Source organism: Mercenaria mercenaria, chromosome 3 (genome assembly GCF_021730395.1).
Source record: "Mercenaria mercenaria strain notata chromosome 3, MADL_Memer_1, whole genome shotgun sequence".
Lineage (NCBI taxonomy): Eukaryota > Metazoa > Mollusca > Bivalvia > Venerida > Veneridae > Mercenaria > Mercenaria mercenaria.
This window is the reverse complement of record NC_069363.1, coordinates 60,717,006-60,739,629: the sequence shown is the minus strand read 5'-3', so window position 1 is coordinate 60,739,629 and position 22,624 is coordinate 60,717,006. Positions and strand designations below refer to the sequence as shown.

Here is a 22,624-nt window from a genome sequence, read left to right as displayed (position 1 = left end):
AAAGGACCATAAAACTGACCAAATGAAAGGTAGGGTCATGTCCTGTGAGGTCATCTCGTGATATAAAAAACATGTGCAGTTTAAAACCATTTGGTATATAGTAGTTTTAGTGAAACCTGCTATCATGAAACCTCTGTGACATGTCAACACAAGCTCTACAATTTGTAAAATTTCAAAAAGTGGAGATAAAAATAACAGAACTGACTTTTAGAAAAACAATTTAATTGAGCACAAGCAGCAATAATTCCCTTGCAGATGTCACAAGAAAAACAGCAGAAATCTGCCATAAGCTGTGACCACAAAGAAAGAATTTTAGATTGTTTGTTTCAAAACAGGAAGAAACAATTGTTAAGCTAAACCTTTTCAGGGGTGTGTTAAATTTGTTTCATGGCTACGTGAAGGAATTTCAATCAGAGAAACCTGTCAATACAGACACACTTTGCATAGACAAATGGTTTGGGTTACAAAAGAAGTGCCTGGAATGTCAATAAGCCTGAGTGTATTCCAGATAGTGTGCGTAGGCTTGTTAAATCTGATGTTACGGGTAGAGAGATTTAGAAGTCAGACAGGAATCTGGGCATAGGTAAGCTGCCTTCTCTGATCTTAACAAGGCAAGAATGGACAAGGAAAACAAGCACTGGGTGTCAAGACTTTATGATGGACTGCAAACAAGTTACGTCATGGCTGCCAAAAAGATACTGAATTTACCCCTTACTAACAAAACAATTAGATTAATGTCAGTTCTTGACCCAGAGTTAGTGGGCCATAGCCTGTCAGCAAGTTCCATGAAAGAGAATGCTAGTGCACTACCAAATCTCTTCACCCCAGAAGGAAGTGGAAAGCTTGCTATGGAAATTGACAAATATAATGTTGATTCAAAAGTTAAAGTCTTAGCTGCTAACTACAAAGAAGGTGACTGTGTAGACACCTGTTACTGGGCAGAAGTGTTTGCACTGGAAGTCTACAGCAACCTCAGATACCCAATGATGAAAAAGCTTGTGACTGCTGCCTTGTTCATATTCAGTGGCCCATTGATTGAATCCACTTTTAATATAATGGACAATATCATAGAAAAGGACAGAACAAAGTTAACTGTGGTGAATTATTAGGCAGTACAGATTGTAAAAACCGCTTTGAGAAGGAAAAATGTAAAGAGCACTGAAATGAAAGTGACCAGCAACATGAAACGAGCCTGTATAAATGCTTATGGCACTTACAAAATGTAACTGAAAAGGAAAAAAGAGATTGAGTACATCAATTCAGTTGTTAAAAATGGAGAAAGCTAAGCGGCTTTCTAAGGTGGTGAGGCTCAAAAAAAGAATTATTTCAAAAGGGGAAAAGAAACTACATACCAGTGCTGGAAAAGAGAGAAAAAAATGGAAAAGAATCAAAGTTACAGAGAGAGGTTGTCCGGTGTACATAAATGTTCAATAATGTGGAGTTTCTGTACTTTTGCTACATCTGTTTACATAATATTAATGGCTTTTAATTCCAGAGTACTTAGTAATTTTCATGTTTGGAAAATTTTGGATATCCTGTTAATTTCATATTTTCTTTTTCTTTAAAGTTACATGCCACATGTCTTCTTTACTCCATTGGGGATAATTATGTCATTTTCCATGCCATGCCACTTTTATTATTTAATGTACAGTCTTACCAGATGCAGATATTCTTAAGTTGAAAAATGCCATGTGATGCATTTTCGGAAATGCATTTTTGTTACAACACCCTATAAAACTGCCATTGGGAAAATCTGGGATTTCCTGTAAATTTCATATTTTCTTTTTCCATATGCCATAAGTTACATGCCACATGTCTTCTTTTCTCCAAGGAGGTTATGTCATTTCCCATGCCCATACCATGCCACTTTTATGACTATTAATGTACATGTATGTATTTCTTATCAGATGCAGAAGTTCTTAAGTTTGAAATGCCATATGGTGCATTTTAGGAAATGCATTTCTGTCACAAAAACACCCTATAAAACTGCCAGTGGCCATGACATTTTAATATCATAGGAAACTTAATATAATATTTTATGGCATATGTTTATTTGCCATATGAAGTTTCTCCGAAATCCAGCCAGAAGTTAACCTGTGAAAGCTGGACAAGATCTTTCTCTTTTTAGCTCTTTTTGGCCATTTTGTGCAGCGAAGTGGAACGTGCCAGCGATATGCAACAACTAGGCTTGATACTGATCAATCCTGTGAAGTTTCGTTGAAATCCAGCCAGCAGTTTGACCTGTGAAAGCCGGACAAGCTTAATGCAGACGAACGGACAGATGGAAACACAATAACATCTGAAATGTCCGAATTGCGTACAGAAAAAATGACAGAAAACAACCACTTCGCAGTTAACAGAATCCGAACACAAAGAAGATGGAAATTTGAACACATAGTTCTATCAAACCAAACAGACAGGCATCCTTAAGGAGTACAAGAAAAACAATATAGTGCACAAACAGCAATTTTCTATCAATGAAGAATGAGAAACGAGGTACACTACGGAAAAGATTGTTGAATATTTCTACATGTCCAGTCTATCAAAAATAGGACACTTTGCAAAAATTACGTCAGTTTGAACAGACTATAGGCTTATCAGCTTGATATGTCCTGGCACAGTAGATGTTGGTCAGTCTTAGAATAGCTGTCGTACAATTAACATCTTTATCAGTTATTGTTAGGTTTATTAAATAAAGTATTGTAGTGTCTAAACACACTTGTGTTCATTGTCATTTGACTACATAGACTGACTCAACATATTGATACACATATTCAGACAGTCAAACAAACACTGATAAATTCCTTGGTTCATTTCAGGACAGATTCCAGGGCATTAGGAAAAGAATTTAAACTAGATCTGCATTTCGATCAGTTGATCAAACTAGTTGCACAATCTATGAGCAAATTACATTCAAAATCATTTATTAACTACAGATATATGCTCAAAAAAATTAAACTGAAATTCTAAGTAAGAAGGGAAATAATTCATTAAATATTTGTGCACGGGTTATGGTCCTTGTGTCGTATGATGAGGATGAGGATTTTGAGGAAGAACTTTTTTAAGGTTGAATCAAATGATGAAATCCCTTCTGTAACAAAAGAAATATAGTGAAAGTGCACCAAAACATAATTTTTAAGTTTAAGATTTTTAAGTTAATAAACAAGCAGCTAACGCCTGACGGCCTTTTGGTTGGAATTTCCGAATTAGGTGATAACGAGTTAAAGTTCTAATAAAGGCATACAATAAATAACCCCCAAATTAATAGTGAAGGAACAAGGGAAACAAGAGGACCATGATGGTCCTGAATCGCTCACCTATCCCCACATGACCCAGTGTTGAACCGAGTATGACGTCGTTATTTCTATTATTTGAGCATATGTGACCTTGATATCATCAAGATAAAAATTCTGACCAATTTTCATGAAGATCCATTGAAAAATATGGCCTCTAGAGAGGTCACAAGGTTTTTCTATTTTTAGACCTAATGACCTAGTTTTGAAGGCATGTGACCCACTTTTAAACTTGACCTAGATATCATCAAGGTGAACATTCTCACCAATTTTCATGAAGATCTCGTGAAAAATATGGCCTCTAGAGAGGTCACAAGGTTTTTCTATTTTTCGACCTACTGACCTTGTTTTTGACCGCACATGACCCAGTTACGAACCTGACCTAGATATCATCAAGGTGAACATTCTCACCAATTTTCATGAAGATCCATTGAGAAATATGGCCTCTAGAGAGGTCACAAGGTTTTCCTATTTTTAGACCTACTGACCTAGTTTTTGACCCCACGTGACCCACTTTCGAACTTGACCTAGATATCATCAAGGTGAACATTCTGACCAATATTCATGAAGATCTCATGAAAAATATGGCCTCTAGAGAGGTCACAAGGTTTTTCTATTTTTAGATTTACTGACCTAGTTTTTAACCCCACATGACCCAGTTTCGAACTTGACCTAGATATCATCAAGGTAAACATTCTGATTAATTTTCATGAAGATCCATTGAAAAATATGGCCTCTAGAGAGGTCACAAGGTTTTTCTATTTTTAGATCTACTGACCTAGTTTTTGACCGCACGTGACCCAGTTTCGAACTCCACCTAGATATCATCAAGGTAAACATTCTGACCAATTTTCATGAAGATCCATTGAGAAATATGGCCTCTAGACAGCTCACAAGGTTTTTCTTTTTTTAGACCTACTGACCTAGTTTTTGACCCCACATGACCCAGTTTCAAACCTGACCTGAATATCATCAAGTTGAACATTCTGACCAATATTCATGAAGATCTCATGAAAAATATGGCCTTTAGAGAGGTCACAAGGTTTTTCTATTATTTGACCTACTGACCTAGTTTTTGATGGCACGTGACCCAGTTTCGAACTTGTCTTAGATATCATCAAGGTGAACATTCTGGCCAATTTTCATGAAGATCTTGTGAAATATATGGCCTCTAGAGGTCACAAGGTTTTTCTATTTTTAGACCTACTGACCTAGTTTTTGAAGGCACGTGACCCAGTTTCGAACTTGACCTAGATATCATCAAGGTAAACATTCTGATTAATTTTCATGAAGATCTTGTGAAATATATGGCCTCTAGAGAGGTCACAAGGTTTTTCTATTTTTAGACCTACTGACCTAGTTTTTGAAGGCACGTGACCCAGTTTCGAACTTGACCTAGATATCATCAAGATGAACATTCTGACCAACTTTCATAAAGATCCCACAAAAAATGTGACCTCTAGAGTGGTCACAAGCAAAAGTTTACGGACGGACGGACGAACGCACGGACGATGGACGCTGCGTGATCACAAAAGCTCACCTTGTCACTATGTGACAGGTGAGCTAAAAAAGAAATGGACAGATAGAAAATGAAATTAAAGAAATAAATTGGTGTAAAAAAATTCAAGTAAGAAAAACACCATTTTCAACGTTTATATCCCTGTGACCTTGACCTTTGACCCCAGAAATCAGTAGGGGTCATGTACACATCAAGACCAACATACCTATGAAGTTTCAAGTTCCTAGGTGAAATACTTTTCCAGATATTGAGCGGAAACCATTTTCAATGGTCAGGTCCCTGTGACCATGACCTTTGACCCAGTGACCCCATTCTCACTTTGGACCAACTAGGGTAATAGGGGATAATTCTGACCAAGTTTCTTGAAGGAAAGAACAAAAACTTTAACATGAGACTTATCATTCTGTCCATTTGACCGCCCGCCCACCCATCAGCCTGGACAGACCTAATCTACAAGCCGAATTTTCTTCGAAAACCCGGCCAAAAAGGGGCGATGATTTAAGAAATATTGAAAAGAAAATGCATCAAAAATAACCTAAACATTTAAGTAAATAATTCATCAAAAAATGTATGTTGGAGCTATGAATAATAACACTGGTAGAATAAAGTGCACCAAAACTTTATCCTGAAATTCTAAGTAAAAAGGGGGGCCAATTCATGGACACTGTGTCATATGATGTGGGAGATGAGGAGGAATAACTTTTTTAAAGTTTGAAGCAAATCTGTCTATTAATAACTGAGATAAAGTGAAAGTGCATCAAAACTTTAACAAAGGTGACGCCATGTAGGATAGCTCTCTATATACTTTGTATAGTCAAGCTAACAATGTAGTGTTTGTTTTTTGTATAATATACAACATTGGTGACAAGGATACCTGGATATCTGTGGGGTTTTTTTTACGCTTTGTGGACTTAACCCATTACTTATATGTAAACTGTCTTAATTATTTGTGAAAAAAAAGGCTGGATATATTGGCAAAATTGAGCCATACAATGAAAATGTGGAGTCATGGATTTCCTATGAAGTCTTGACCAATCTCCCATGTGAACACCACTTTGGTGATTCTAGCCATAAGCGGCGACCTCGCGCCTTCTTTCATCACCACACCTCAGTTCAGATGTTGAAACGCAGTAGAAAACATTTGATGAAGTGGATCGGCAAAATGAGTGACGCTGAAAAATCTACATTAATGACAGATGTGAGAAAAGGAGGAAAACAGATGCGAAAAGAATTCCAAGAACACGAACGTCAAGTGTAAGATACAATCCACAATAAAAAGATCAGTGAAAAAGAGAAAAAAGTATAAAAAATCACTAAAAATGGTAAAAGAAAGCAAACAAATAATGAGAAGCCTAACAACACTGCTAAGAGACAGCGCAATGATCACCAGTGACCACTGAAGAAGCCCCTGTTCCCCCAATGAAACTTGGCGTGAATAACTATGTGGCGGTCACATACAAAGATGACTGGTATCCCGGCTGTGTTCAGAAAATTATTGATGACAACACAGTTGACATAAATTTCATGTCCAATTGTAGTAAGAAAGGATACTTCCAATGGCCAAGTCGCCTAAACAAGTAAGTAGTTGAGAAGCAATTTGTGTTATGTACAGACTTTGTACCAGACTGCATTGGCTCTGGTCGACAATGGTTTGTAAGAGAACACAAATCAATCAGTGCAGCCTATGCAAAGTATCATTCAATGTTTTCCTATCTTAAAACAAACAAAAATTTGATGAATTGGTATCCCCCGGGAAAGGGTTTGTGGTGAATGGCAAAAAAATATATCCGGCAAAAAGTTGAGCATATTACTAAGAACTGCATGCTACAAACATATGTTGATCTTTTTGTAAAAATCACAACACATGCTGTGCACCGTAATCGGCATTAATTTTGGTGAATTCTCGGCAGAGTTCAAACATACAAACTGGCAGATGTTTTGATTACTGATTAACTATCACTTCACACGTTATTACGCAATTATCTTCTCAAAGTGTCAACCAACATCAATAGCCGAATTGTCAAATACACCCCCTAGACTGGTTATCGGTTTTATTCACTGCTAGCGCCTAGGTAAACACGTGTATCGGGAACCAATTCTTGGACCGCTTATATCATTACGAAAAAAACAAATGACGAGGAAAAAAAATTATGCACCACTTATTTTCGCCATTTCGCAAAATTTAGTGCCATACCCTTACAGAAGCACGAGGCGTACATAATGTGTACTTGCTGCGTACATGCTGCGAACATAGTAGTACACCAGAGAAGTACGTTTTACATACACCGCATGCTGCACAGAGTACACAGCATGTATGCAGGAGACAGTTGTACACAACATGTATGCGGCACAAAGAAATTTTCAGATGTACACTTCATATACATAGCAAGAAAACAGATTTTTCTAGCAACTCTGGTTATGAATGTAGGACGTTTTGGCCCGGACGTTTTGGCCTAGGATCTTTCGGCCTAGGATGTTTTGGCCAGGCATTTTTTGGGGGTAGGACGTTTTGGCCAAAAATAAGTTGTGGTTCCATATCGTGCTAAATATGGTCTGGAGATTATTCTAAAGAATGATATAGTATAAGTGAACAAATTAAACTGATAATAAAACATACTCATGGTATTTTATTTTTATTTTTATAATCTTTCTATATGTATACGTATAAACATATACACATTGTATGTGTTTGTGTGTGAAAATATTTGCCATTTACAACAAACCAAAAGAGTTATGAAAATAAATTTTATTCACAATTACTTTTTTAAAAAGAACGATCAATTATACTGTAACATATGATAACATATTAATGTCCAGATCATAATTTGCATATTATGGAAATAATTTCTTTTTGGCCAAAACATCCTACCTCAAAAATTTTCTTGGCCAAAACGTCCTAGGCCAAAAGATCCTAGGCCGAAACGTCCGGGCCAAAACGTCCGTGGCCAAAACGTCCGTCCTCCGTCTCCCTGGTTATAGATTAGACCCATCATGTGATCTCTTTGGAGCATGCCCAGTAATAACTTCCTGTCTATGTGAAAAGTGGAGCTAAAATGACAACAGTCTCTTAGAGTAAAATATCCTAAAATAAAGGACAAAGTTAACATACAGTATCAAAGGTTTGTAAGTTGAATTTGCTTTTTGTATTTTAACTGAAGTTAAAATATTCATGTAGTATAATTATTTACTTCATACTTAGCTGTGTTTGACTTTTGTATTTGAATTATTATTGAAAAATCTTTTCATAACTTAGCAACTTGATCAAGACAACTTACATACCAGTATAAATAAAGGAAATATTATGTATCATAATTTAGGTTATAATTTTAAATGTAACAAACTTGCCACAGCAAAACTTATTCTAATATTAATTAGTAATTCAACTTCTCTTTCAATTATAGTAATCAATAATTTTTTTTTCTTTTACATTTTGATTTGGCTTAAAAACTTAAGTTCATTACTTTACTTAAAATACATTGCATTCCATTGCCTAAATGTCTATTGCACAAAGTTACACTGACTGAATGTGTAAAGAATATATCGATGCAAAAATACCAGAAGAATACATAATTTGCACCTTGTTCACAGCATGTACACCGGAGAGCCTATTTGCATGTGAAAAGTGTATGTGCCGCGTACATGCTGTGTACTATTTCTCCGGTGTACTTCCCGGGTATTCAATTTCTCCGGTGTACTTTCTGCGTACTATATATTCGCAGCATGTAAGCGGCAGGTAGTACACAGCAGAGCTCATTTGCATGTCAAAAGTGTACTACAAACGTACTACTGGTGTATATGCGGTGTATATCCTGCATACTATTTCAAGTCCAAGAATTTAGTACACATCATGTATGCGACAAGTACGCCAAATATACTCAGCAAGAGTACAGGCAGGCCCTTTTCTTTGGTAAGGGTTATGAATAAATTTATTTAAAATAATTGAGCAATGTTTGTCTTTATTTTTTCTGCAAAAAAAACGGAGATCCGATGTCAACTTTTATACTGCTTTAGCATGGCTGAACAACTTAGTAAAGGACCCGGAAATGGAAGAATAGCTAAGTCGGCTACTGGAAAGCAAGGAACAAAACGATACTTAGATCCAAAAACTTTAGAAACAAAATATAACGCCATCATCGAATGTGAAAAAGGTCTGAAATCAAAAACAGAAATTGCTAAAATGTTTGATGTTCCAAAAAACACGCTCTCTGGCTGGATAAAAAAAGTCAAGGTCGATCAAAGAGGGTTACGCTTAAATGCCCTCGAATTCCCAGATTCAAAATGGCCGCCATTTAGATGGCTCGAACAACGGAAAACGCGAACTAATTTCCACGGTGTTACATATTCTAATGTTTAAAGGGACACAACTCCAGCATCCTTATGATTATGGTCTTCATACTAGATTACTGTTACTTAATATATATATCGCATGCCTCTATGATTCAAGATTATTCTATTGTTAAGCTTACTTCAATAAACATGTATTAATAACATACTTGGTGTTCATCTCTTTATACCAACAAAGTATAACATGGTGTCAGAGTCAGTAAAGGACTAACTAACATGCTCACTGTGGATTAAATTTTAGATATCCAGTGGAATATTAACTTAAATTTGTGGCATTTATATCGGCTTGTTCATTTTGTGCGATGTTTTGCTGAGGATTAACTTCATTACCATTGAACAAGATGGATTCAAACAATCTAAGCAGCCAAACTCCAAAAATGAACTGGGAGTCAAAGGACTTGCCTAGTGCCTTCAAAGCATTTAAAACTCATGCAGAGTTCATGTTCGGAGGACCGTTAAAAAAGAAAAGTGAAGCCGAAAAATGCAATTATCTGATGCTTTAGTCTGGAGACCATGGTAGGCAATTGTATTCCACATGGAAAATATCTGATGAAGAAAAGAACTCTCTCGACACATACTTTAACAACTTTGAGCAATACTGCCAACTGAAATCAAATAGAATTTACGCACATTATCGGTTCAGATCGAGAACCCAGCAGGAGGCAGAAATGTTCGAACAATACGTTACTGACCTGAAAGATTTACTTAGGGACTGTGGCTATCCAGTCGAAATGAACGAAGACCTTGTTTGTGACCAGATAGTTTTTGGGATACGATCACAGAAAATTCGTGTGAAACTGATAAACGAGGGCTCAGACTTGACACTACAGAAAACGCTAGACATTGCTAGAACTGTAGAGATGAGTCAAGTTCAATGTCAATCAATGACAAAACAGGACATTGATGCTGTCAAGTTGAAAACAAAAGCGCAGCAACCCAAATCCTTTCGGAGGAAAAAAGAAGCAGCAAGTTCGAATCCACATGTGTGGAATCCAAAGGGGAATCAAAGTCACCAAATGAGCAAACAATGCTGGAACTGTGGTAAAACAAGAGCGCCGCCAAGCATGGCAATATACGCCCAAAGGCTTACATCATAGGATGGGAGCAAAATTTTAAGAACTTGACTGTTGTAGCCCCAAAGGACTGGAACAACAAAAGGAAAACGTCAAAAAACAAATCTAAGTCCACAAAAAAAATATTCAAAGTCTACAAAAAAATCCTTATCAGGTACAGGTATGTAAAAATACACCTTAAAATTGGAGGTACCATCCATGTTGTACCACAGAAAAGTGGTCTCGGTTTTTCCCTACGGCCAATAATAAAAAAGTTTCAGTATAAGCTATTTATAGTAACATAAAAGGGAAGTAATTCAAAAAAAAATTATTGTAAGTACAAAAAAAGAGATCTGCCAAATAAAAACAAGTGCACTGCAATGCTGAGCAATATACACAAAGCAAAGTCATATATGACCTCTGACCCTTAAGTGTGACCTTGACCTTGAAGCGAGTCATCCGGAACATGCGCTCTGCACATCGTTACAATGTGGTGAACATTTCTGCCAAGTTTCTTTAAAATCCTTCCAGCAGTTCAAGAGTTACAGAGTGGAAACGAAACAAACTAATATGACATTTGACCCCTAAGTGTGACCTTGACCTTGAAGCAAGTCATCCGGAACATGCGCTCTGCATGTCATCTTGGTGTGGTGAAAATTTGTGTCAAGCTTCTTTGAAATCTTTCAAGGGGTTCAAGAGTTACAGAGCGGACACGAAACAAACTGATATGACCTTTGACTCTTAGTGTGACCTTGACCTTGAAGCGAGACATCCAAAACATGCGCTCTGCACATCGTCTCGGTGTGGTGAACATTTGTGTAAAATTTCCTTGAAATCCTTCAAGGGGTTCAAGAGTTACAGAGAGGACACGAAATTGCTAACAGACAGACGGACGGACAGACGGACACCAGTGTCATAACATAATACGTCCCTTCGGGCGTATAAAAAGTCATGCCAAAGGAACTGTGTGCCCAGCATATGGACAAATTTGTTTATCATGTAGGAAGCCTAATCATTTTGCTGAAGTGTGCAGATCAAAAAGGAATATCAGTGAACAGCAAATAAGTGGTCTACTTCCAGATCTAGAAAATAACTTTATCGTTGATACCATTTCCCTTGACCAGACCCAAAATCAAGCCTTCATTACAATTGAAGTAGGGCCAAAGTACAAGGATGTCAAATTTAAGCTTGATACAGGCGCACAGGTCAGTATCATCCCAAGGTTAATTTGAAATTGTCTTGCAATACATGATCCCTAGAGACCCACAGATAGAAAGCTTACTGCTTATGATGGGTCTTACCTTAAAGTTGATGGTCAAGCAAACTTAAAGGTCAGACATAAAGATACTGCCGTAGTCAGTCTTGAAGAATTTTACATTGTGAACACTAATTCCACTCCACTTCTAGGTTTAAAAACAGGCCCTCGAGTTCAAGCCATCGAAGTTGGAGTGAATATAAAATAACAAAATCTGAAAATACTGTTGAAAAATGGTGTTAAACCCAAAACAAACAAACAAAAATAACAAAATCATGAAAGGTTTGTTTTGTGTTGAGAAAGGGATTGCTCTCCTTTAATAGTGTATGGAATGTGATTTAACGTTGAGCAAAATTTAAGGATGATCTTGTTTTAATTACTATTCCTTTTAATCTTTTACCAATATATATATATATATATGTATGTGTTCTTTAATGTCTTTGTAAAGCACTTCTGAACGCACATATTTTGTATGAAAAGAGTGCTATATAAATGTGGTATAATAATAATAAGATAGGACGAACAAAGAAGTCAGCCAACACGGAGAAAGAGTGGGCCTTAAGATGATATAAATCCTGCTATCTAGACAATAATGAAGCTTAAAAAGGAATTAAAAGATCAAGCTGTCGGTATCCGCAAACCAGTTGATGAATTGCCCCATGTAAACACTACATCAAATAAACTACGAAACGAGATTCTGGCTCACATATAAATCTGGCTCTGTCCCTTATATGGGGCATGCAGACTAACACAAAAACTCAGATTTTAGATAAAAGTGGAGACCAAATTGTTGTGTGTGCTGGTGATGTTTGACTTCTCAAGATATAAGAATGTCATCCGCGAATTAGAGCCCCAACGTCGTAAGAAATTTCACTCATACTGCAACTTGATTGATGGAATGTATAGACAGTATGGTAACCAGGTGGTAACCATTTCTATAATTGACCATTTCTATAATTATCACAATGCATTTTTACGAAAGGCAGAACAATACGAGCTGCAAAAAATGTCTGTAGACTGGTCGTCTTGCGACACTAAACTGTACATGACATTTTCCGGTTTGCAGACTCACTCATGTGATACATGCCAGAATACCGACCACTCATCAACATTCAGTCCATTAAATGCCTACAGCCAAACTCATAGGAATCATCCATGCAAAAGACAGCATGATGGGAGCTGCAAATCGAGACAAGTTTCCTAAACCGGCTTACAGTCCAACAGCTACCACACATTACAACCAATCTAGGATTGACAGGCAGGGGCGGCAGAGAAAATTCAACAACGGAAAGGAAATCTGCAACAACCTTAACTCTTGTGGCTGTAATTCACTGCACTCCTTGGTAGAGGGTCACATAAGAACCATTTGTGTAAAATTATTTTAGAATTGGGCCAGCAGTTTCACACAGAAGATTTTTAAAGTTTCCACTATATTACATATAGCGAAAAGTGGCCATGCCCTCTGGCGGCCATATTTTTTGACGAATCAAAATAATTTGAACAATCTTGGTAGAGGGTCACACAAGGACCATTTGTGTACAATTATTTCAAAATCGGACCATTGGTTTAAGATGTCATTTGAAGATTTTTTTATTTTTAGCTCTGGCAGCCCCTATGTGCAACCAAGCGAAACCGTTTGAACAACTTTGGAAGAGGACCACTCAAGGAACATCCAGGCCAAGTTTCATCAAAATCCATTCAGTGGTTTTGGAGATGTCATTTAAACACAATTGTTGACGATGGACGACTTGACGGACACAGCGTGATCACAATACCTCACCATGAGCACTTTGTGCTCAGGTGAGCTGAAAAACCTTCAGTCAGCTGTGAAACATCCTAAGGAAGTGTCAGAACTTCTCCAGTTCGAATTACAAAAAGGATACTTACATGGACCAGGGGTCAAATTTAGCAACATTTTCTACTAGCTAAAAGTAGCTAGTGCCCTTTTTGTTCACTAGCTAAAATGAAAAGATACTAGCTGATGTTAAACAAAAATATTTAATTACTTTATTAATATTTTACTGGCCAAAACCTACTGATTAATCTCTGTGAGTAGCCAGTCACACAAAAACATTCTATTAGCTTAAAACAGCTAGTGCCATTTTTTATCCACTTACAAGCTGAAGTCAAAGCCTTCCATGTTAATGCCAGCTGCAATCATGCATTATATCATAGTTTTGTTGAACAATGAAATATCATTTATAAACATAAATGATAACATTCCTTTCATGCAGAAAAATGTATACCTGCAGAACCAACTTTATTCAAGCTTTGAAGACATTTGCTTGGTATATTACTGACTAGCTGAAATTAGCTAGTACATTCCAAGCCCACTAGCTATTCTCAAATTCCACCAGCATTTAGCTTGTATGCTTGTCTAAATTTGAACCCTGATGGTATGGAGGGGATTTGAGTTCAAAAATAAAATTAGCATTTCAATAAAATGTTAATGCTTGTTCAGTAATAATCTATTATAAATTCTATTCATGTTATGTTTAAAATGCGTGTAAAAATGATTTCTAAGTTATTTCAATGTCACATTTCATGTTTCTTGAAATGATATTGTCAGAATGAGGTCGGCGATTTCACAGTGTTGCAGTCCGCTTAACAGCAAACCGCACAATGCTTACTGTAATTCGATTACGAAACTAAATGTGTATTTGTCAATGCTCCAACTAATCCCAGAAAAGTTACTTGGCTTTGATTGTAGTCCTCATTAAAAGCTGCAAACCACTATGTTCCTTATCCTTAATGCTAAACTGCAATATTCTCACGGCATAATTCGATTACGAAACTAAACACGTGCTTGTGGGATCCTGACAGGATTACTTCCCTTTGATTTGAAGTCGCCATTTGTCATCCGAAAAGGCAACTCTGACAGGTAAACTTTTTTCTTTTATAAATCGAAGAAAACAGCCATGTTATTAATATTTTGGCATGACAAGCATGTAGATCTATGACAAAAAGGAATGTTGGCATGCTAATATTCTCCACCCAAATGTCTCTTATATGAAATGTCATATGTTTTGACGACCCTAAAAATTTCTTTGTTTATCAGTTTATACGAATAAAGGCTACCTAGAATGGTGTCAAAAATTCAAACTATTAGAATATAGGGGCGTAACATATCAAGTTTATTCGGAAAAAGAGTAGAACACAGACAATCCAAATTTGACTTTAAGAATTTCTATTCTATCCCTGTGGATGGGACCTGGAGGATGGGGCTTGGGGGTAAAAAAAAAATGAATCTTTCATAATAAAATTATAGTCAAGCAGCGTATCAAACTGATTGGAATGAAGAGTAGAAGACAATAAAATCCAAATCCTAACTTTTATATAAATTCCAAAGCACATCGTGGGGATATGCAATGGTGCGCCCTTAACTGCGCAGCACTAGTTTTGTTTTAATAAAGTCTCCTCTTTTTACAGATTCTTACTGCTATTTGAAAATGGAATGAACGAAAAAAGCACCAACTGAATATCAGCAAAGTGGATTTGCTCAATTCTAATTTGGTCATTGGTACTTGATGATATTTTGAAATGCTGTTATGGCGCATGAAGTAACAGAAATAAAGAATATGTTAAGAGTGAAACTTTGCCATATAATACAATGTTTTGAAAATGGACGAACTTTGAATATTGAAGAGTAGGTAAGGGAAACATATGAACTAATGCTACAATTGTCATTACTAACCTGCTTAGATGGACCTGTAAATGAGCCGTGCCATGAGAAAACCAACATAATGGGTTTGCGACCAGCATGGATCCAGACCAGCCTGCGCATCCGCGCAGTCTGGTCAGGATCCATGCTGTTCGCTTTTAAAACCTACTGTAATTAGAGAAACCGTTAGCGAACAGCATGGATCCTGACCAGACTGCGCGGATGCGCAGGCTGGTCTGGATCCATGCTGGTCGCAAACCCATTATGTTGGTTTTCTCATGGCGCGGCTCAAATTATGTTAAACAAGCCTTAGGTCTGATGATGAATGATTCTGGTAGCGACAATGCTTTCCGCATTGAAGTGCCACTGGAGTGTGGAAAGAGAGGTCAGCCAAAGTTTTTCATTCCCTTTTCGATCCTTGAGTTCTTGGTAAATAACAAGTTTACAGTGAAGGACATTTCTGGACTTTTAATGGCAAGTGAGAGTACAATAAAAAGGCGACTAAAGGAATATAATTTAATGATTGGCAGCACTTATTCTAGTATTGAACAGGAGCAGTTGGACGACTTGGTGAGGAATATCACAAATGAATATCCAAATGCAGAATATCGTATCGTCAGTGGAGTTTAATCTTCAAAAGGTAAACAGACTGTGTATAAAAAATCTCTTATTTATTACAGAAAGTTTAAAATCTGTTTGTTTAAAAATATTCTGCATATTTTTACAAATTAAATGACTTTTGTGTAAAGCATAATTAACTTGTCCTACTGTATCCAGTTAGTAGAAATGAATATACTTTATGGTTGATGTTTATTGCTTAAGAAAGAATTATGTATCTGGTTAGAACTTAAATACCATATAATGTATACATCTAATGAAGTGAATTGAAATTATTTGGGGAGTGGGTGGGGGGTTGGGAGTGGGGAGGGGGTGTGCCTAAGGCAAATTGTTGACCAGGAGTGGGTACACAACTTCACATATTTATAATAAATGTTCATGGAAAAGAATGAAAGAAGTTTAATGAAATTCTACCAAGTGGTAAGTTTGTTATGTACAAATATGTGGATTTTTAAACAATTAAAGAGCAATAACTTTGAATTTATTAAAGAAATACGGACGAAATTGTGTGTGCACAACCACAATATGGTGATCTAAATTTAATTATAGTTTCATAGTTCTACATCAAATATATCACAAGCTATGAAGCAGAAATAGGGTCTTAACACTTGGTTTAGCAGTAACTCTGTGATTCCAGCAGGTATGCAAATTTTGATTCCATACCTCATGTTTTTATTTCGATGTAAATGAGATGTGGAACCAAAATTTGTAGTCCTGTTTGGTGCCATATAACCTATACTGTGTTGGTGCGCCATAAAACTCAAATAAATAAATTGCCATATTTATAGTACCCTATATAGTTAACACTAGAAACTTCTAAGGGCCATAATTCTGGTGTTACTTGGGCAATCTGACTGAAACTTTGAGGGCAATATAACCTCATAGTTGTGAACATGTACATGAAGTTTTATTTAAATATTCCCAACCACTTCCAAGATATGGCTCCAGACGGACGTACAATGCGAAAACTATATCCCTCCGACTTCGTCGGGGGATAAAAGACTTTCTAGTGATGCTGTAATTATTCTAAAAGTTGAAAATGTTAAAACTTAAATTTTATTCTTTGATTGAAAATTAACTTAATTGCTTATTAATGGTTTTAATGAACAAAAGAACTGAAGAAAAGGAGAGAATGTAGTAGATCTGTTGTACCGAGTATAATTATATGGTAATAGTCACGTGCTATATCTAGTGGGAACATTGTATATAAATATGTATCATCACTATGTATGTATTCTGTTGGGCTGCTGTGCGTGGATGCTGATTTGTATTAAACTATAAGGTGTTGTTACAATAACACTACATGAGGTTTAATGATTCTAGCTAAAATGCTCTTTAAATTAAACTCATTGGACATCCTCTTGGATGAACATACGAACAGCCAAACAACAATGCCAAATCTTTATCCCTCCACCTTTGGAGGGAGATAAAAAGTGTGGCGGCCAAAGCAACAAATATCAATAAAGATGCAGAAATGCTTGTTGAAAACTGTCAGCCATGCCAAATGGTATCAAGCTCAACTAAACATCCACAAGTAATGACTGTCTCTGTTACCAGAAAGACCATGGAAAATTGTACAAGACTTTGCACGTCAGGAGAAAGTATTTTGGTTATTATCAATTACTACTCCAGATAACCAGAAGTTGAAAATATAAAATCAACAACATGTCTACCATCATAAATAAACTCAGAAAGATATATGCATTTCATGGGTTAGTAGAGAAATTTGTTTCAGACAATGCACAAAAAGTCACACCTGAGGAACTAGAACAATACCTCAATCAAAATGGAATAAAACATACATGCGTAACACTGTACTGGGCTAGAGGTAACAGACATGTATATATACACAACCTTATGGATTTTTTTAACAACCCTCACTAAAGATGAATTCTCAAAGGATCTCCTTATTATATTATATTATATTCTCTACTGTATGCAAGTCCTGTAGAACAGTCCTATTGGTATACATCGGAAACGGCCATAGCGATCACCTGCATTAACCACTTGCCTTAAGTAGCAAGTGAACTAACTTGACAAACTGACCTTGTTCTGATTTTTACTTAAGCAGCCATCTGCCATAAGCAGTCAGATTCTGTCACTTATACTCTCTACTTTATGTGTTTCCTATAGAACAGTTCTTCACTACACGTGTATACACACAATGTTCCCCCGTCTATACTGGCTCCCAGCTTTCTTAGACAACATCCTGTTTGAAAATATACTCTCTACTTTATGTGTTTCCTATAGAACAGTTCTCACTACACGTGTATACACACAATGTTCCCCAGTCTATACTGGCTCCTAGCTTTCTTAGACAACATCCTGTTTGAAAATATACTCTCTACTGTATGTGTTTCCTATAGAACAGTTCTCACTACATGTGTATACACACAATGTTCCCCAGTCTATACTGGCTCCCAGCTTGTCAACATTCATGAAGGACAATAAATGTGGCAGAACCTGAAATGTATAAAAATCATATTTTCTTACAATCTGCTTGGATAATTACATGAAATATCTCTGAAGGAATTAGAACTCTCTTATCCATGCAGGTACCAGGCAATATGTTATTTTATTCTATTACCCCGGCAACATGTTCTTTTACTCTGTTGGGGTTAAAATCACATCAACACACGGTTGGTCATAGGGAAACTTTACCAGCTTTTAATGGTGGAGGAAGACCCAAGATGCACCTCCAGGCATTATTTCAGGCATGCACGAGCACCTGGGTAGAACTGCCGGCCTTCCATAAGCAGACAGATAGCTTCCTCACATGAAGATCGAGGTTTTGAATCCATTACTGTGAAGAGCAAGTGATTCAAAGTCAGCGATCTTAACCAGTTGGTTGCAGAGGCCCTGCAATAAACTCTATCTGACAAAAAAAAATTTATAAACCACTGACAGAGAAAGTGCAATAATTTATTGAGGGTAACATTTCAACCAAGATTCATTAAGATTGGGCCAAAACTATAACCTCTGGAGGATAAACAGGCAAGTCAAATTGTTGACAACAACAGGGTATACCTTGAGCAGTTTATGCTCAGGTGAACTAAAACAAAACTTGACAAGCAATAAGCTAGGAAAATGAGAAAGGAAGTATCCAACCTGGAATTCAAACTGTCGTTTAGCTCCACATTTACAATCGGGTATCACTTCAGGTTTAGGATCACTGGCGATCCACAATGGCTCTCCACCTTTATCGTATCTTAAGACCTATAAGATAACAGATATTTACATTTCCAGAATTGGTAAACTTTCAAATTATTTTTTCAATCGATTATCACTACATGAAATACAAATGCAGCTTTTAGTTTCAAGCCATTAAGACCTTCAAAAAAAAATTACTTCCAAGGTATTAAACTAGCCTTTATATATAATATAATGAAGCAAACTTTTTATTTAGAACTGAAAAGAAAACTTTTTTTAAGTTTTGGCTGTCTTGTTAGTAAGTGTCTACTTCTACCATTCAAATACACAACCTGCTCTGGTTCCTGGCTTATCCTTTTCTTAAATCTCCTCAACTGTTTATCATTCTCACTTTCTTTACTTGCCATCTTCTGAAGCTCTGCCTCGGACATTTCTCCACATGTTTGGGATACATTTTCTTTCTTTAAAAACTCATCATATTCCTTCATTTTTTCTTCATCTGTCTTTTCCACACAATCCTTTTCAGATTCATTATTCTCTGGTTCTGTGACAAGCTCCATCTCAGGAAATAAACAATCAAATTTGACTTCTTTTGTGCTAACATCAGCTTCTGAAAATGTGGTGTTTAAAAGCTACATATTAGTATTCTTCATGCTGTTTGCAGCAAGTCTACTAACAAAAACAATTTATTCATTCTGCTGAAAATTATGATATTCATTTTCAGTGAAAGGCACAAAACTAATGATTATGCCGCTAAGTGATAACATGCCAGTTTTGAGGACACTGGCTTGTAGCCAGAGAGAACTTTTCTTGGATGACATCACAGTTGCTCTGTCTTATGACCTGTTGCTTCTACAAGTAACAGCAAACAGAAAACAAGAGCTGTCAGATGACAGCAATGCTCGACTATTAAATGTCAGCATTGTTAACTGAATGAAAATAAGTCGAAAAAGGGGCATAATTTTGAGAAAAGGCAAAGTAGTTATGGAACCTAAGCACTGCATGTCCGATCATCACAGTGAACAAGAGTGTGAAGTTTCAATCCATTGCCAAAAGTGTGTATTGAGATACCAGCTTAGATAAAATAACTTAGCCAATAATTGCTATGCTGAAAATGGGGGAATAGATTTGTAAAAAGCTATTTGAGTTACGGGTGAGTCCAATAGTCTACCTATTTTTTGAACAGTCAAGCTAATAAAATATATGTAAAGTGTGTCACCTTTTCTAAATAATGATGCTAAACAACAAGCTCCATTATAAAAGACAATTCTTGTTGCATGAAGTGCCTTTTCCATTTTAAAATGTTGCTTACCAAACAACTGGCCCTATTTCTAAGAGGGCAGTGTGTAGGTAGCAAAATGAACAATGCACTTTTTCTGAGCTGAACAAGGACTATAAGTATTTTATAACTTAAAAGATTTACAGAACCAAGTTACATTGTATTTCATTATAATTTATTACAAATTTAAATTTCTTTACTTCAAAGGTAACAATTAGCATGATACTTCAACCAAATTTTCTAAGACAAACAAGGGCAACAATACGAATTTATTTTGAACAAGAATTCTCTAATTTCAGTACTGAACTCTTAATTCTGCACTTACTTTTGAGTTTTATTTTTTTGTATAATTTTTCACAACTAAAGTAGAATTCAGGAAGTTTCCTGACAAAATTAATGCCCTTAAAATAATTGCAAATACACAAGTTGCAGATGTCTTTTTCAAGGGAGCTCTGCATTTTAGGTAGCACCTTAGTCCAAATAACACGACGTTTTGGAACAGCTTGATAACTTTTGACTGCCACTGTCCCGTCACGTCCAAACTTATTCTGCATATTTCTGTTAGGAAATCCCCAATGAAATCCGTTGGGAATGTTTTCTGGTGTATGTGCTATGTACTTGTAATGATTACATCTCTGATAATGAATTTATATCGACAATAAAGCATAAAATTGCCTTGCTGACATTTTTCTAATGTATATTTTGTGTTTTGTTTCTGCAATTTGGTGTCATCGGCAGTTCGCTGTCTGTGTATTGAAACCGGTGTCAGGGCAGATATCTTCTCACACCTGTTTACATATACATGTATTTCTGAAGATTTAAGGCTCTTTTTTAAAATTATGAGTTAGATATTCAACCCATTTGAACTTTCTACATGAAATTCTTATTCATGAATATTAATGTTTAATTTATTCGAGCAAGTAAGCTTGAGCAGTGTTTTAATTCACCTTTTATGACTTTTTTTATTTATTTTTTAACGTCTTTATTTTCCTAACAGTAAAATGCAGATATGGGTAAGGCTTAGCGGGATGACAACTATAAAATATCAGATCATAAAACAAGTCATCCCGATGTGCCATATGAGTAAGGCTAATAGCACCTAATTTTATAATTACCTTTGCTTAGGTTACAGCCGACTTTATGTCCCGATTTCCAGTGAACTGTCTGGTGTTCCTTACTGCAGTAGTTTACGTTATGACATTTACTGCAGGTTTTCAGTCCCAGACAACCACATACTACACATAGTTTGTTAAACAAACTTGCATCAACTTCATTTTGCACTTCAATCTCTGGTGATGGGTCCGAGCTATAAAACTTATTTTCCCTTGGTAACTGTGATCGAAACACATGTAAGTTTTTGTTAGAATTTGTTTTACAACAGTCTGGGTTACTGCAAACAAATATGAATAAAGTTCTATGAAATGTTTCCAACTTTAGTGTACATGGGGAATAAACTTGCAAAAGAAATATTGTTGGTTTCATACATTCAACGCATGACAGCTGTTCCGTGGTTGGTATGGATTCCAGCGACAACCAAGCAGGTCGACCACCAAGTTTACTTGGAAAAAATCTACTTCTTAGCAAGAACTCCTCTGAATTTTCTACAAACCCCAGTTCCACACATTTCTTTGGCAAGGGCGCAGCCATCTTTTGTGATTTGTAATTATATTAATTCGTGACAGTTACTTACATTATGGTAGTACGCCGCTAAAAATATATCTTAATGACATTGGCATTGGTCTCAATGTCTCGTCATCATTCCAGTGTAAACAAACATAAAAACCTGACTCTTGGAACTGATAAATAAACTATACATCATAAAACATTATGTACATCCACAAAATGAGTCTTCAACAGTGTGGAAAAACTGTAGCTTGTAACCCAGTTTACACACACATATGCTTGGGAATTTAGGTTATTTTTATGACATACTGGTACCTTTTCCTTTTATATCGAAATAAAAGTGTTAGGTATGGAATTAAAACTTGCATATCTACCTGAATAACATTGAAACAGCAAAACCAAGTGTTCAGACCCTATTAGTCGCTTCTTATGGTTATGCTAATGTAAGGCAGTGATTTCAATTCTTCTCATGATGTATAATGATACGGGACAATGCCAGGATTATGCCAAAGTTTCCTCCATAGGCAGAATTGGAATCAGTGCCTTACATAAGCATGATCATAATGGCTCTGAAAACTTTGTTATGCTGTATCATTGTTATTCAAGCAGATATACAAGATATGCAGGCTGTGTAACCTCAGATTCTATTTCTAAATTCCAGATAGTTTAGTTCTGCCCATTGTTTTCTTGTTCAGGACAAGCACATTATTTTAACTGGGGACCATACGCCCCTTTTAATGGAATTACACACTAGTGTATCATTGAAGATTCCATGTGCAAACCACCATTATAGGTCAACTAAATATAGGTCAATTTGTAGGTCTTGCCAC

At 36.3% G+C, this 22,624-nt stretch overlaps 1 protein-coding gene across 1 annotated transcript; it reads right to left on the bottom strand.

Annotated features, from left to right (window-relative positions):
• Positions 1-15,368: 15,368 nt before the first annotated feature.
• LOC123524586 (programmed cell death protein 2-like) lies at positions 15,369-22,056 on the bottom strand. The gene is made up of 4 exons (XM_045302880.2): positions 21,287-22,056; positions 19,225-19,502; positions 18,851-18,958; positions 15,369-18,205 (listed from the first exon to the last, which is right to left on the bottom strand). The coding sequence occupies exons 1-4, from the start codon at positions 21,816-21,818 to the stop codon at positions 18,056-18,058; spliced, it is 1,068 nt and encodes a 355-aa protein (XP_045158815.2). The 5' UTR covers positions 21,819-22,056; the 3' UTR covers positions 15,369-18,055.
• Between the last annotated feature and the right edge of the window lie 568 nt (positions 22,057-22,624).

Bases quoted from the DNA above. Each gene is read 5' to 3' on its own strand.
- LOC123524586 (XM_045302880.2), bottom strand. From the start codon at position 21,818: ATGGCTGCGCCCTTGCCAAAGAAATGTGTGGAACTGGGGTTTGTAGAA. The intron at 18,959-19,224 runs GTTGTGTATTTG...GTTATCTTATAG, and splicing joins TAAGCCAGGAACCAGAGCAG to GTCTTAAGATACGATAAAGG. The intron at 18,206-18,850 runs GTTGGATACTTC...TATACATTTCAG, and splicing joins AACGACAGTTTGAATTCCAG to GTTCTGCCACATTTATTGTC.